The sequence below is a fragment of the Corylus avellana genome, chromosome ca10, assembly GCF_901000735.1.
Source record: "Corylus avellana chromosome ca10, CavTom2PMs-1.0".
Lineage (NCBI taxonomy): Eukaryota > Viridiplantae > Streptophyta > Magnoliopsida > Fagales > Betulaceae > Corylus > Corylus avellana.
In genome coordinates, this window is record NC_081550.1 from 16,810,518 (window position 1) to 16,823,186 (window position 12,669).

General features: G+C 34.2%; 3 protein-coding genes across 3 annotated transcripts; 2 read left to right on the plus strand and 1 right to left on the minus strand.

Moving 5' to 3' along the window:
• The first annotated feature begins 3,313 nt into the window (after window positions 1-3,313).
• On the plus strand, window positions 3,314-7,213 carry LOC132163040 (probable LRR receptor-like serine/threonine-protein kinase At3g47570). The gene is made up of 4 exons (XM_059573240.1): window positions 3,314-3,844; window positions 4,064-4,251; window positions 5,341-5,993; window positions 6,744-7,213. Exons 1-4 carry the CDS (start codon window positions 3,314-3,316, stop codon window positions 7,196-7,198), a joined length of 1,827 nt encoding a protein of 608 aa, XP_059429223.1. The 3' UTR covers window positions 7,199-7,213.
• Window positions 7,214-7,916: 703 nt separating this feature from the next.
• Window positions 7,917-9,318, plus strand: LOC132163041 (putative receptor-like protein kinase At3g47110). The gene is made up of 2 exons (XM_059573241.1): window positions 7,917-7,972; window positions 8,826-9,318. The coding sequence occupies exons 1-2, from the start codon at window positions 7,917-7,919 to the stop codon at window positions 9,316-9,318; spliced, it is 549 nt and encodes a 182-aa protein (XP_059429224.1).
• Window positions 8,290-11,849, minus strand: LOC132163042 (protease Do-like 1, chloroplastic). The gene is made up of 7 exons (XM_059573242.1): window positions 11,841-11,849; window positions 11,527-11,598; window positions 10,956-10,993; window positions 10,563-10,749; window positions 10,270-10,422; window positions 9,927-10,061; window positions 8,290-9,439 (listed from the first exon to the last, which is right to left on the minus strand). Exons 1-7 carry the CDS (start codon window positions 11,847-11,849, stop codon window positions 9,362-9,364), a joined length of 672 nt encoding a protein of 223 aa, XP_059429225.1. The 3' UTR covers window positions 8,290-9,361.
• Window positions 11,850-12,669: the final 820 nt, after the last annotated feature.

Here is a 12,669-nt window from a genome sequence, read left to right on the forward strand (position 1 = left end):
TTACCCAATTGATAATGTTCTCTCAAACTTTCAATTGTGACAATATCTTCTAAATTACCAAAATTTGTCAATGTTCCCCCGATGATGAAATTATCGTTAGTAAAATAAAATAAAAAACACGAAAACTTTTAGAATAAACATAAAACAATGTATATATATATATATATATATATATATAAAAAAAAAAAATTGATTTTTTTATATAAAAATTGAAATTTTCGTTTTTTTTTTTAAATAAAAATTTCCGTTTAAAAAACAAAAAATTCATTTGAAATAATAAAAATTTTCGTTTTTTTTTTAAAAATAAAAAATAAAAAACTTTCGTTTTAAAAAAAAAATCCTTTTTCGTTTTTAATTTTTAATTTTTTAATTTTATTTTTTTCCTGAATTTATAGGATTATGGGGGACATTGACAATGTTTTAATGCAAACTCCAATAGATTATCTATTATAACTCTCAACTTTCTTTAAATGTCATTTTCTATTTTTTTTTTTTTACACTTCTCTCTCTAATTGGAGAGCAAATATTATCTTAAGGCTTCATCTATAAGCGTAAGTTGCCAAAGACTTTGAGTCATGCTAGTGAAGTCTTTTTAGTCTTCTGCCAAAAGACTTGTAACAATTTCTTTTGGCCCACTTCTCACGCGTTCAAGATATTTCATATCAGCGGGTCAAGGATTCAAGAACTCGTGCCATGAAAATTCTCTAACACCCTAAACCCTACCAATAGCACACATAATACTCTGTATCTTGCTCTCCGCCGCTGTGGCTTGTGTTGTAATACTTATTAAATAATTAAATTTATCTCTTTTTATTCTTTAAATTTTTGAAATAATTAATGATTTAATATGTTATCAAAATCAAAGATTTTGAGTTCGAACATTAACACTATCAATTCACCCTCTCATTTTAATTAAACATGCCCACCGGAGTAGAGTTTGAACTTCGAGCTTATACGTAAGAGAAATAACAAGACCAAAAAGAGGGTGATTTCGAAGAATAATTTTCCATAGAGAAAGAAACAACGAAGATAGGCAATAGAAGGAAACTGGCCACGTATCCTATTGGGGTTATCCCACATCGGTTGTGGAATGAGCTGGTAGTCACTTTATAAGTGTGAGGGAAAGCCTTATCTCTTAAGCTAGCTTTTGAGGTTGAGAGAGGCTCAAAACTACCCAACACTGGTATCAAAGTCTAAGTTTACCAATAAGTCTCGGCCCAACAGTCCACGGGAGAAACGAGTTGTCGCTGCTCCAACCCAGGACCCGATGTGTAAGGGGAAGATTGTTGAGATTATCTCACATCGGTTGTGGAATGGGTTGGTGGTCACTTTAGAAGTGTGAAAGAAAGTCTCACCTCTTAAGTTAGTTTTTGAGGTTAAGAGAGGCCAAAAATGATCTATAGATCTTTTATTAGCTTAGCAATCATTTTCGATTGGATATTTTCAGAGAGAAACAATAAGACATATCCATGGATTGTAAGGGTGTAAAGACATGATAGGACAATAAGACATCACTTCTTGCTGTCTTTTAAGATTTTTCTTCCGAAAACAACCCCAAGACATGATAGAACAATAAGACATCACTACTTGCTGTCTTTTAAGGTTTTTCTTCCGAAAACAACCCCAAGACATTAATTAATTGCAGAAACAAACCTTTTAGGGTTCGGTCAAAGCCTTTCTAGTCATGGTAGGAACTAGGGAAGTATTTTTCAGTGTTCTGCCAAAAGAATTGGCCCACTAGCTTGTCACGCGTTCAAGATATTACGTATCAGGGATGTCAAGGACTCAAGAACTTGTGCTTTGAAAATTATAAATTCATACCCCCTTAAGTGAGTCCTACAAAGATCACACATACATAATACTCTGTATCTTGCTCACAAATACGTTGCTTCCCTTCTCTGAGTTCTCTCCCTTCCAATGAAGCTTTATCATAAAATTATTTAGGCCTCATTTAGTTTGCGAATTGTCTAGTTCATTAGAAAATGATTAGCTACTGTTAGGAATAGAAGAGTGTGAAATATATTAGTTATTCTTTTTCATTTGTTTGACTATAACGTTGGAATAGACTAGCTAATTTTCTTCCTTCATTTGGTACAATATAATAAGTTGATGAATGAAATCGTATTATGGTCAAATTTCTTAAAATACCCTTATAATACAAATACAATTTATATTATTAAGGACTTTTTTTTTTTTTTTTTTGGAAACATAAACAACTATATATATATATATTAATTCATGAATCAGATAAGAGAGAACCAGTGAATCAGAGAAAAAAAAAATCCGTTTTAGTTTAAACTATGCAGAAACAGAGAATCAAACATATACATGGAGAATAAAACATAAAATATTATAATTCAGTTTTAGTTTTTTTTTTAAAAAAAAAATAAATAAATAAATAAAATAAATAAAAAAACCGTTTTAGTTTTATAATTCAGTGAATCAGACAAAATTCATGAAACAGAGAAGAAAAAAAAAACAAATTAGTACATATAAACTATGCAGAAACAATACAAAAATCAAAAAAAAAAAAAAAACTAAGGAAATGGTACAAAGAAAAAAAAAAAATCCGTCTGCACTTGCAGAAAAACTGTACCAGAATAATCCGTGAAAAAAGAGAAAGAGGGATAGAGAAAGAGAAAGACGCAATAACGAGAAATAGTGAGATAGAGAAAGAAAGAGAGAACAAAATATAAAGAATTAGAGAGAGAGAACGAAATATCCAAGAAATAGAGAAGAGAGGGGGAGAGAGATACCTTGCGCAGAGAAGAGAGATTATGGATGTGAGAAGGGTATGGGGTTTTGTGGCAATTTACACGATAATTTTAATTTCACAGTAAATGATTAGCTAAACCACTCATTTTTTAGTGACTTAGCTAACCTTGCGTATATGTGATTAGTAGTCCCATTAGAATAGACTATTTCTAGGAATAGAGTGTTACCAAACAAAGGATTAGTTATACCTAGTGTTAGCTAGTCCAATCCAAGGGTCTATTCCGCAAACCGAACCGAGTCTTAATGTTTCGGTTATGCAAAAACAATTAACATTTTATAGATCATTAAATTTAAAATAAATGGTCACGATTTTATAACATGAGATTTTTTAATTTTAAATAATTTGAGGGGATCTCATATTCTCAATCAATAACATTCAAGTCCTTCCTATTTTAAAAGAAAAGTCCAAGAACGTACATCGTGTGTTGAAAATTGGCTATAGTAAATTCCCACCATAAATTCAAGTCCTTGCTGTATCTCACTCTGCCTTACACCAATATTAATCCACCAACTTTCTGCTTCGATCTCTTCATTACCAATGAAGCTTCATAGCCGCAACTTATACCTTGATGTCATTCTTCTCTTTTCTATAATCCTACTTCGTCTGCAACCTATCACTGTGGTTGCTGCCCCTCCAACAAGCGAGAGTGATCGTATGGCTCTGCTCAAATTCAAAGAAATGATAACCAATGACCCATTTCACATCTTCACCTCTTGGAATGATTCCATCCACTTTTGCAAATGGCAGGGAATTACATGCGGCCGAAAGCATCAAAGAGTTACGGCCTTGGACCTGCGTGGCTATACCTTCAGTGGATCCATATCACCTTACATTGCCAACCTCAGCTTTCTTAGGATGGTCAACCTCTCAGAAAACTTCTTACACGGCGAAATTCCACAACAAGTTACTCATTTGCTCCGGCTACAACATCTCAATCTTAGCAGTAACTTGTTAACGGGGGAAATTCCAAGCAACTTCACCAACTGTCCGCAACTCAGAGTCCTGGACTTCCAAAGTAATAACCTTACTGGGAATATTCCTGTTGAACTCGGCTCTTTAAAGAGGCTTGTGTGGCTTGACGTTTCCACAAATCATTTGACGGGAGGCATCCCACCTTCTCTGGGAAATGTTTCTTCACTCCAAGCACTTGGCTTTGCGCTTAATTATTTGGTGGGAAATATTCCAGATGAAATGGGTCATTTGCAAAGGTTAGTTTACTTCACAGTTGTGGAAAATGATATGTTTGGTACGTTCCCTTATTCCTTTTACAATATATCAACTCTGAAGATCATTGAAGTCGGAGGTAACCGACTTAATGGCACTCTTCCAGCCAATATAGGCCTCACTCTCTCTAATCTCCGAATCTTGAACATCGCTGATAGCGAATTCTCTGGTCCAATCCCAGTTTCTCTATCCAATGCTTCCCAGCTTGAATATCTTGATCTCTCCCATAACAATTTCGTGGGACAAGTTCCAACTGATCTAGGCAACCTGCTAAATCTCTCTCTTTTAGTTGTTGGTGGAAATAATCTTGGAAGTAATTCAGTAAAGGACTTGGATTTTTTAACATCTTTAGAAAACTGCACCAAACTTGAAAGGCTAGGGTTTTTTGATAACAATTTCGGAGGCAGTTTACCTGATTCTATAGGAAATTTGTCGAAGCAACTCAGTGATTTATATATTTATGGCAATCAAATATCTGGAATTATTTCTGCAGCATTAGAGAATCTTATCAACTTAAATCTTCTCGCCATGTATGAAAACTTGTTCACAGGACCCATTCCCACTTATTTTGGAAAGTTACACAATCTGCAAGGATTGTATTTGTATGGAAACAGATTGTCGGGACCCATACCATCCTCGCTAGGGAACCTCTCTCAATTGGTCGAACTTTTCCTATCACAGAACAAATTGGACAGAAGCATTCCATCAAGTTTTGGAAACTTCAAAAGTTTGCAGTACTTAGATATTTCAGAAAATAACCTGAGTGGAGCCATACCCAAAACGAGTTTTTCTTCCCAATTACTAGGACTCAACTTATCACACAACTCATTAACAGGCATCCTACCAACGGAAATAAGCAATTTGAAAAATATTGTGGATTTGGATGTCTCCGAAAACAATTTGTTTGGTGAGATTCCTACAACCATTGGAGATTGCTCAAGTTTGCAGAACCTTTACTTGCAGGGTAATTCATTAGAAGGAAACTTACCTCCATCACTATCTTCCTTGAAAGACCTTCATTACGCAGATCTTTCACGAAACAATTTTTCGGGAATAATTCCTAAAGATCTACAGAAAGTTTCTGTTTTACTGTATTTGAATCTTTCATTCAACAATTTGGTGGGCGAGATACCAACCAAGGGAGTCTTCCGAAATGCAAGTGAAATATCAGTGATAGGAAATAAAAAGCTTTGTGGAGGTATCACAGAACTAAAACTACAAGCATGCGATGTCAAAGTTATGAAGCAAGGAAAATCCCATATATTCAAATTAACTGCCATAATTGTTAGTGGGGTTTTATGTTTTATTCTATTTTCATCATTTGTTATCCTTTATAAGAGGAGAAAATCAGAAAAAGAATCATCTTCTACACTTCCCAAAACCAACTTTCTTTCAAATGTTTCATACAAGGAGCTCTATCAAACTACTGACGGATTTTCTCCTAGCAATTTAATTGGATCTGGTGGTTTTGGCTCTGTATATAAAGGAATTCTTGATCAAGAAAAAAGGATGGTTGCTGTGAAAGTGTTGAACCTTCAACAGAAAGGAGCTTCCAAGAGTTTCATGGCTGAATGTAATGCGTTAAGAAATATACGGCATCGGAATCTCGTGAAGATCTTAACTTGTTGCTCAAGCGTGGACTATAACGGCAATGAATTCAAAGCACTAGTTTACGAATTCATGGCAAATGGAAACTTAGACAAGTGGCTGCACCATGATAGAGAGAATGAAAGTCCACAAAGATATTTGAACCTCCTTCAAAGACTAAATATTGCGATTGATGTAGCTTCTTCACTACATTATCTACATGATTATTGTGAAACACCAATCATTCATTGTGATTTGAAGCCAAGCAATGTTCTTCTTGACGATGACATGATTGCTAAAGTAAGTGATTTTGGTTTGGCAAGGATCCTCTTTGCAACAAATGATGATTCTCAAAATCAAACTAGCACAGCTGGAATAAAGGGTACTATTGGCTATGCTGCTCCAGGTACATCACTACTTCGATCTTAAATCCTTTAAATCATGATTTTGTTCAAGTTGAAAAGTATTACTAACCGTCTTTTTACTATGCTCTCCATACTTATTCTGATAACCTGTCCATTATATATATATCAAATTTCTATGTCGGCTAATTAACAAGAAGGGGAACATGTAAACCCTGCTATAAAAATGGTGAGAACTACTTTTTTCAAAATAAAACCGGTCTTTTGTATACATTGCTTGAAAATATTGGTCACATATAGTATTTAGGCTTTGATAGAGATTAATCAGGCTTGCATATATAAGAAAAGACATGCATAGCTGCGTTGGACCGGACAATATGTGGATTATTTTATTTGAAGTATAGGATAAATTACTGGTACAAGGTTTAGACTTAAAACTTATTTTAAATTACCATTTATCCCAAAAAATTGAGTCGATAAGAAATTGTGAATTTTAAGTGTTTAAATTAATATTTTAACATACTCTTTAGTTTGTCCAACAAATAAGTTAAAACGAAGGAACGATAATGATTAGTTGATATGATTATAATACTGACCTATTTTATTATCCAAAATTCCAAAACATTTCACGAATTCTAATTGTAGAATACAGACTATTTTTCACATTATTTTCTAAGACTAAATAAAATATGTTGCTTCTAAATATAAAATCCCAACTCTTTTAAATTATGTATTAAACCGCTATTTGAAATCATTACCACGTTAACTTTATGTATGAAATATATGAATTGCAGAGTATGGAATGGGTGGTGAGGCATCAGCACAAGGAGATGTCTATAGCTATGGGATTTTTTTGTTGGAGATGTTCACAGGAAAGAGACCCACCGACAAAATGTTTACAGATGGTTTCAACCTTCATAACTTTGTTAAAATGGCATCGACAGAAAAACTTGTTCAAGTTGTAGACCCAAATCTTCTCACAAGAGAAGTGAAAGATTTAGAAGTGGCAACAAAAGAAGATGACTACAACAACGATGATCACAATGATATTGAGGCAGTAGAAGAAAGAGTCTTTATTGAGAACCTAAGCCATATGAATTCTAATGTGCAAAAGTGCCTACTTTCAATTTTCAAGATCAGCCTTGCTTGTTCATTAGCAGCGCCAAATGAAAGAATGAAGATGGAAGATGTCACCAGGGAACTACATCGGATCAAAAATGATTTTCTACAAGTTAGGATCCATGAATAAGGACCAAGTAAGGTAAGGCACTACAAATTTTGATTTATAAGTTTATCAAATGATAGACAAGTAGACTTTCCAGCAATATTATTAGGATCAAAACATTCATTTAAGAGTTTTCACCTTGTTTACGTTTGATTTGTGATCCATTATAATTAATTGCCCAAATTGCATGCAATTCGAGTAACCTCATAGCAAGGAGAAGTGTAGGGCCCAATTATTCTCGGTTGAGGGAGCCCAAACCCTAAGTTGCCCAAGGCACATACGCCCCACATATGTCCTCATGGTGGCTACCCAAATTCAATGCAATTTGGACAAACAATTATAAGATATCTTAATTCTTTAAGTCCACTGGTAACTTTATAAGTGATTTGATTTTTGTTTCCTTATGTTTTTTGAGCAAAAGTTTTTTTTGTAGGAAACGGAGCTTTGTGAAGAAGTATGGTTGTAGAAAAGTCTCTTTGTAACGCCCTTTTTTTTTTTTTTAGTTTCTTTTTAAAAATTTGGACGCTAATGACCCGAATGCTTGTAGTGTGTTGAGCTAGCATTGGCTTGGCTGTTTGTGCACGTATGTGTTTTATTGGAATAAATCAACCCGACTTTTGATCTACATGTATTACGAATCTTTATTCTATATATATTTCATCAAGTCTAGTTTTAAAATTTACAGAAAAAAAGGTTCCGATCCATTGAATATTAATTATGATTGCAAGGAAATACATCGCCCATGAGACCAGCAGAGTCATTTTGTGATGCGATGGATGTTAGTGAGGCAAATCACAAGTGTGTAATGTGTCTCTAATGCGAATTGTGTATGCTTAATTTTAATTGACTTATACTTAAAAAAATATAAATCAATAATATAAAATCAGAAAATATTCTAAATATATTCTAACAGGCATGAGGCATGATTTACTGTGTAGGCAGCCAGCACGTCATCAAGTAGACGAGGATAAGCAAACCAAACCAAACCAAACCAAACATGTGAATGATGTAAACACCGTAATATATTAAAAACCTCTCCAAATTAACCTTATTATAAAGATGTGTTGCCCATTTCTACAAAGAAAAAAAGATATATAATCATGGCCCAGGCAGAATGGTTGAACAGATTTATATTGAAAGCAAAAGTCAACAATTCCACATTTTGTTTATTTTGTTAATTAATGCTAACTCAAGTTGAAACTCAAAGACAATTGCTTTGAAAGGCATCCTCTCGACCACCATTTTGTCTCCTACTCACCTCCTTCAAGTCAAATGTACCTTAAAAAGATATGCAGCCGCAACAAGCTTATTAGAATTGAATAGAAACACTTATTTCAATTCTCAGCCAATGATTTCCATACTATTATGTCGTTTCATGCCATACTGGTCTCCAATAGTGGCTCTTGGTAATGGTAGCTGGATATATATTAGATGGATGAAGTTGACAAGAACTCTCATAATGTTCTGCATCTTGCTCTGCCTTGTTCCAATATTTCACCTCCTTCAACTTTCTCTGCTTCTCATAATGTACTATTGCTGCCGCTCCAATAAATGAGACAGATCGTCTGGCTTTGTTCAGATTCAGAGAATTAATAGCAGACGACCCGCATAACATCTTGAGCTCCTGGAATGATTCTATCAACTTCTGCAGATGGCAGGGGATTTCATGTAGCCGTCAGCATCAAATAGTTACAGCTTTGGACCTACAAGGCTATGCTTTGCGTGGATCCATACCACCTTTCATTGGCAACCTCAGCTTTCTTAGGTTGTTTGATCTCCACGACAACTTCATATACGGCAAAATTCCACAAGTTACTCATTTGTTCAGACTGCAGAATCTCCTTCTTAGCAATAACTCGTTGACAGGGGAGATCCCGAGCAACTTCACCAACTGTCCTGACCTCAGAGTGATGGACTTCACAAGGAATAAACTTACTGGGAACATTCCTGTTGAGCTTGGCTTTTTGAAGAAGCTTGAGATGCTTCAGATTGGAGAAAACAATTTGACAGGACGCATCTCACCTTCCTTGGGAAATATTTCTTCTCTCCAAGAGCTATCCTTGGCACTTAACAATTTTGTGGGAAAGATTCCAGAAGAAATAGGCCACAAAAACAAGGTATATCTACTGTGCTTAAATATATAAATATATATGTACCTAAAATATACATGCCGGACCACTAGGTGTATCATGACTCATCAGGCTTCGGTTCAAGCATTACAGCAATCTTCTCCTTGTGATCGCTGCGCAACACCTCCACAGTCACCTGATTGTCAAAATAATTAACATACACTTTTAGAAACTAACAGAATCATCTTCAGATCTAAAGAAATTTTTAATTAACCACCTTATATATATCTTCGGGCAATAGTTCATCTATTGCATGATAAGCCAATGGGTTAAGCTCGCTGTTAATCTCAAGAAGTTGAAATTTTTATAACATCCTATATATATGCTCAGGCCATGCATTTAATTGATGTGATTTACATTCCGCAATGTCCAATGTCCAAAAGCTTCCACTATGGAATTTCCTCACACAAAAATTGTCTGAATGTTCAAATAAGTCTTCTTCCATGTTTTATCATACTTCACCACTAAACATTAGCATATGAAGTTTTAAATTCTATGGCTCATTGTCATCAGAGGAAAGATTTCGATTTTGAAAAAACCAACTCTACCCCTCACATCTCCCATCCCAGAGAGAGAGACAGAGAGAGCATAAGAATATTGAAGAAATCAAAACAACACCATACCGTATCACCCACTTTACATTGTTCAAGAATTCTGTACAAATCACTGCCATTGGTGACCTTTCTGCCATTCACAGATGTTATGATGTCACCCAAAATGAGCCTACCATAGGCATCACGTTTAGTTGGTAGCAGGCCCTGCAGCATAGAGATTGATCAACTCTGATTAAATGAAAGCAGAAAACCTTCAACCTTAAGAAGCTTATGTCAGTAAAAGAAATAATATTAAACCAGGAAACGAACTACAATGATATACAAAATATTAAACAAAAATGAGCATTCCACTTTTCTGACAGAAAATTCATTTCAAAGTAAAATAAAACTCAAGGATAGAATATGTGCATACCGCTTTACCAGCTGGACCATTAGCAGAAGCATCTAAGACAAGCACCCCACTTACCCCTAATTGCTGTGCAGACTGATCAGGAGCAAACTTAATCCCTAAAATTGGTCTTGTGACCTTCCCAAATCTCACTAACTGGTCAACAATGCCACCTACCTGGATATGGAAGAATGATGATTAGTGACTTGGTCTACAGCATAAAATAAGGAAGTTTTGCCTCAGTGAGATCTAGTGATGCTAATACCAAAGTTCTCCTATGAAGAAAAAAAAAAAATAAGGCCTACATAATAACTCACAGTGTCGACAGGGATCGAAAATCCAACACCAGAGGACGCACCAGACGGAGAATATATAGCTGTATTTATCCCGATAAGGTTTCCTGCACTATCTAACAGTGGCCCTCCACTATTACCAGGATTAATGGCAGCATCGGTCTGTATAACATCCTGAATGGGTCGGCCAGTAGCAGCAGAACTGATTTCTCTGCGAAGCCCACAGCAAAACATAAAGAACACATTAGAAAACACATATTTGTTTATACATGTTAAGACATGCTAATTTCTTGATAATTAACATGAAAGGCCACATTTCTTGATAGTCATGTTGGCTTATTCTTTACAGAGAAAATTCAAATAGTATTAAAAAACATATACTAGCATTAAGATAATAAACCCCAACAGGCTTTGTACCTGATAACACCAGTTGTAAGAGTATGATCAAGTCCAAACTGCAAAAGTAAACAATAAAACAGAGGATTAATTCATTTGAACCATAATAAACTGCAATTGGTGACATTCACGGTAAATCATGCTCGAAGTCTTGATCAGGCACTCATTAGCAATTTGCAGAGTTGGAGGCAACTATAGGTAACAAACTCTAATGAATAGTAAAGTGACAAGCCACCAACTATCCGGAAGCATCCTGCCACTATTAAGCTCTAATCCTTATAGACCAAAAAATGATTTTGTGCTTAATAGCTAGGGACATCTTTGGCCAGATGAGATGAAAAGCAAATGAATTTATGTGCTTAATAGCTAAGTGATCTGTCACACATGGATTAAAAATAGATCAAAAAAATTAACACTTGGTGTTATTTAAATAACTAAGAAATCAACTATTCCCTTGCTCGCCAAAAGTGAATTGTTCTCTGTAATCCTATATAGTAGTAATATTGTTCAAATAACAGCAAAACAATCAACTTTGACGCAATACTGCAATTAAAGTATATATTCTGCAAGCAGATTAATAAGTATTACTCACAGGGTTCCCAATAGCATAAACTTTTTGACCAACAAGCAGGTCTGCGGAGATACCAACAGGGTCAGGTATGTTCTATGCTGTTTTGCTCATAAGCATGTGTTTGTGTCGGTATTCTCTGTTTGCATTGCGGTTTTACTTATCTGAAATTAGTACCTTTTATCTTTTTACTCTCTGTGCAGTTTAGTTTTTCCCTTAATTAGATTCTCTGTTTGCTATGACGATTCCTTTGTGGTCAGATTTGCTGGACTATGATAAATGTTGGATGAGTTTCAAAATGTCATAATTAGGTTAAAAATGAGAATTTATTATTTAACCTGGCTCATTAATTAGATTTAAACCTTAATTAGGCTTTATCAAACTAATAGAATTATCATGATAAGAATAAAAGTTTAGGTCAAATGGTGAAATGATTGAGATGGGTTGACTTGATTTCTGTCTTAATTCAATATGGTTGTGTTGAGTTTACGTGAAATGGCTATGACTTCTTCTTTTGTTTTGTCCTTTGTTAATCAAATTTGCATATTATTTTTCAAAATAATTAGTCAATTTTCCTAAACCTTCAAGGTGTAAAGTGAATTTTCCCCTAGAATATTTAATATATCAATTTTTTTTTTTTTTTTAAGATAGTAAAAAAGAAAAACATAAATGATTCTTTTTTCTTTTTGAATAAAAATTAGATGTTATATATATATATATATATATATATGCATTATTTGCATTTGATTTCTATACAATTCGGATCTTGAAGTAATATTATCAATGCCTATGAAAATCAATAATATCGAATAAACACCTTATCATTATTTACACTTTTTTTTTTCTTTTTTTTTTCTCCACACTAGAAGTGTACTTTTTGATTTTTTCATAAAATATGCTTGAGTTCCTCGTTTATATTAAAGAATAAGTATTGTGCATCCTATTTGTTGGGACTTGAATGAGGAGAAAAAAAAAAAAAAAAAATCTAAGGTACTTTAAATTCAAGTTAAAATATTGATGAAATCTAATTGTAACACCAAGTCCTATATCACAAAAAGAAACGAGTAGCCCACATAAAATTGGTAGTTTATAAGAAATGCTCTGCTAAGTTCTACATTGTGCTTACTTATTATTAAGTGAAATCAAACTTTATACGTAATTTTAAAA

Bases quoted from the DNA above. Each gene is read 5' to 3' on its own strand.
- LOC132163041 (XM_059573241.1), top strand. From the start codon at position 7,917: ATGAGACCAGCAGAGTCATTTTGTGATGCGATGGATGTTAGTGAGGCA. The intron at 7,973-8,825 runs GTGTGTAATGTG...CAACTTCTGCAG, and splicing joins GTTAGTGAGGCAAATCACAA to ATGGCAGGGGATTTCATGTA.
- LOC132163040 (XM_059573240.1), top strand. From the start codon at position 3,314: ATGAAGCTTCATAGCCGCAACTTATACCTTGATGTCATTCTTCTCTTT. The intron at 3,845-4,063 runs GTGTGGCTTGAC...TCAACTCTGAAG, and splicing joins TCGGCTCTTTAAAGAGGCTT to ATCATTGAAGTCGGAGGTAA. The intron at 4,252-5,340 runs AACTGATCTAGG...CCTTTATAAGAG, and splicing joins AATTTCGTGGGACAAGTTCC to GAGAAAATCAGAAAAAGAAT.
- LOC132163042 (XM_059573242.1), bottom strand. The intron at 10,423-10,562 runs GTGAGTTATTAT...TTCCATATCCAG, and splicing joins TTTCGATCCCTGTCGACACT to GTAGGTGGCATTGTTGACCA. The intron at 10,062-10,269 runs GTATGCACATAT...TCTATGCTGCAG, and splicing joins ATGGTCCAGCTGGTAAAGCG to GGCCTGCTACCAACTAAACG.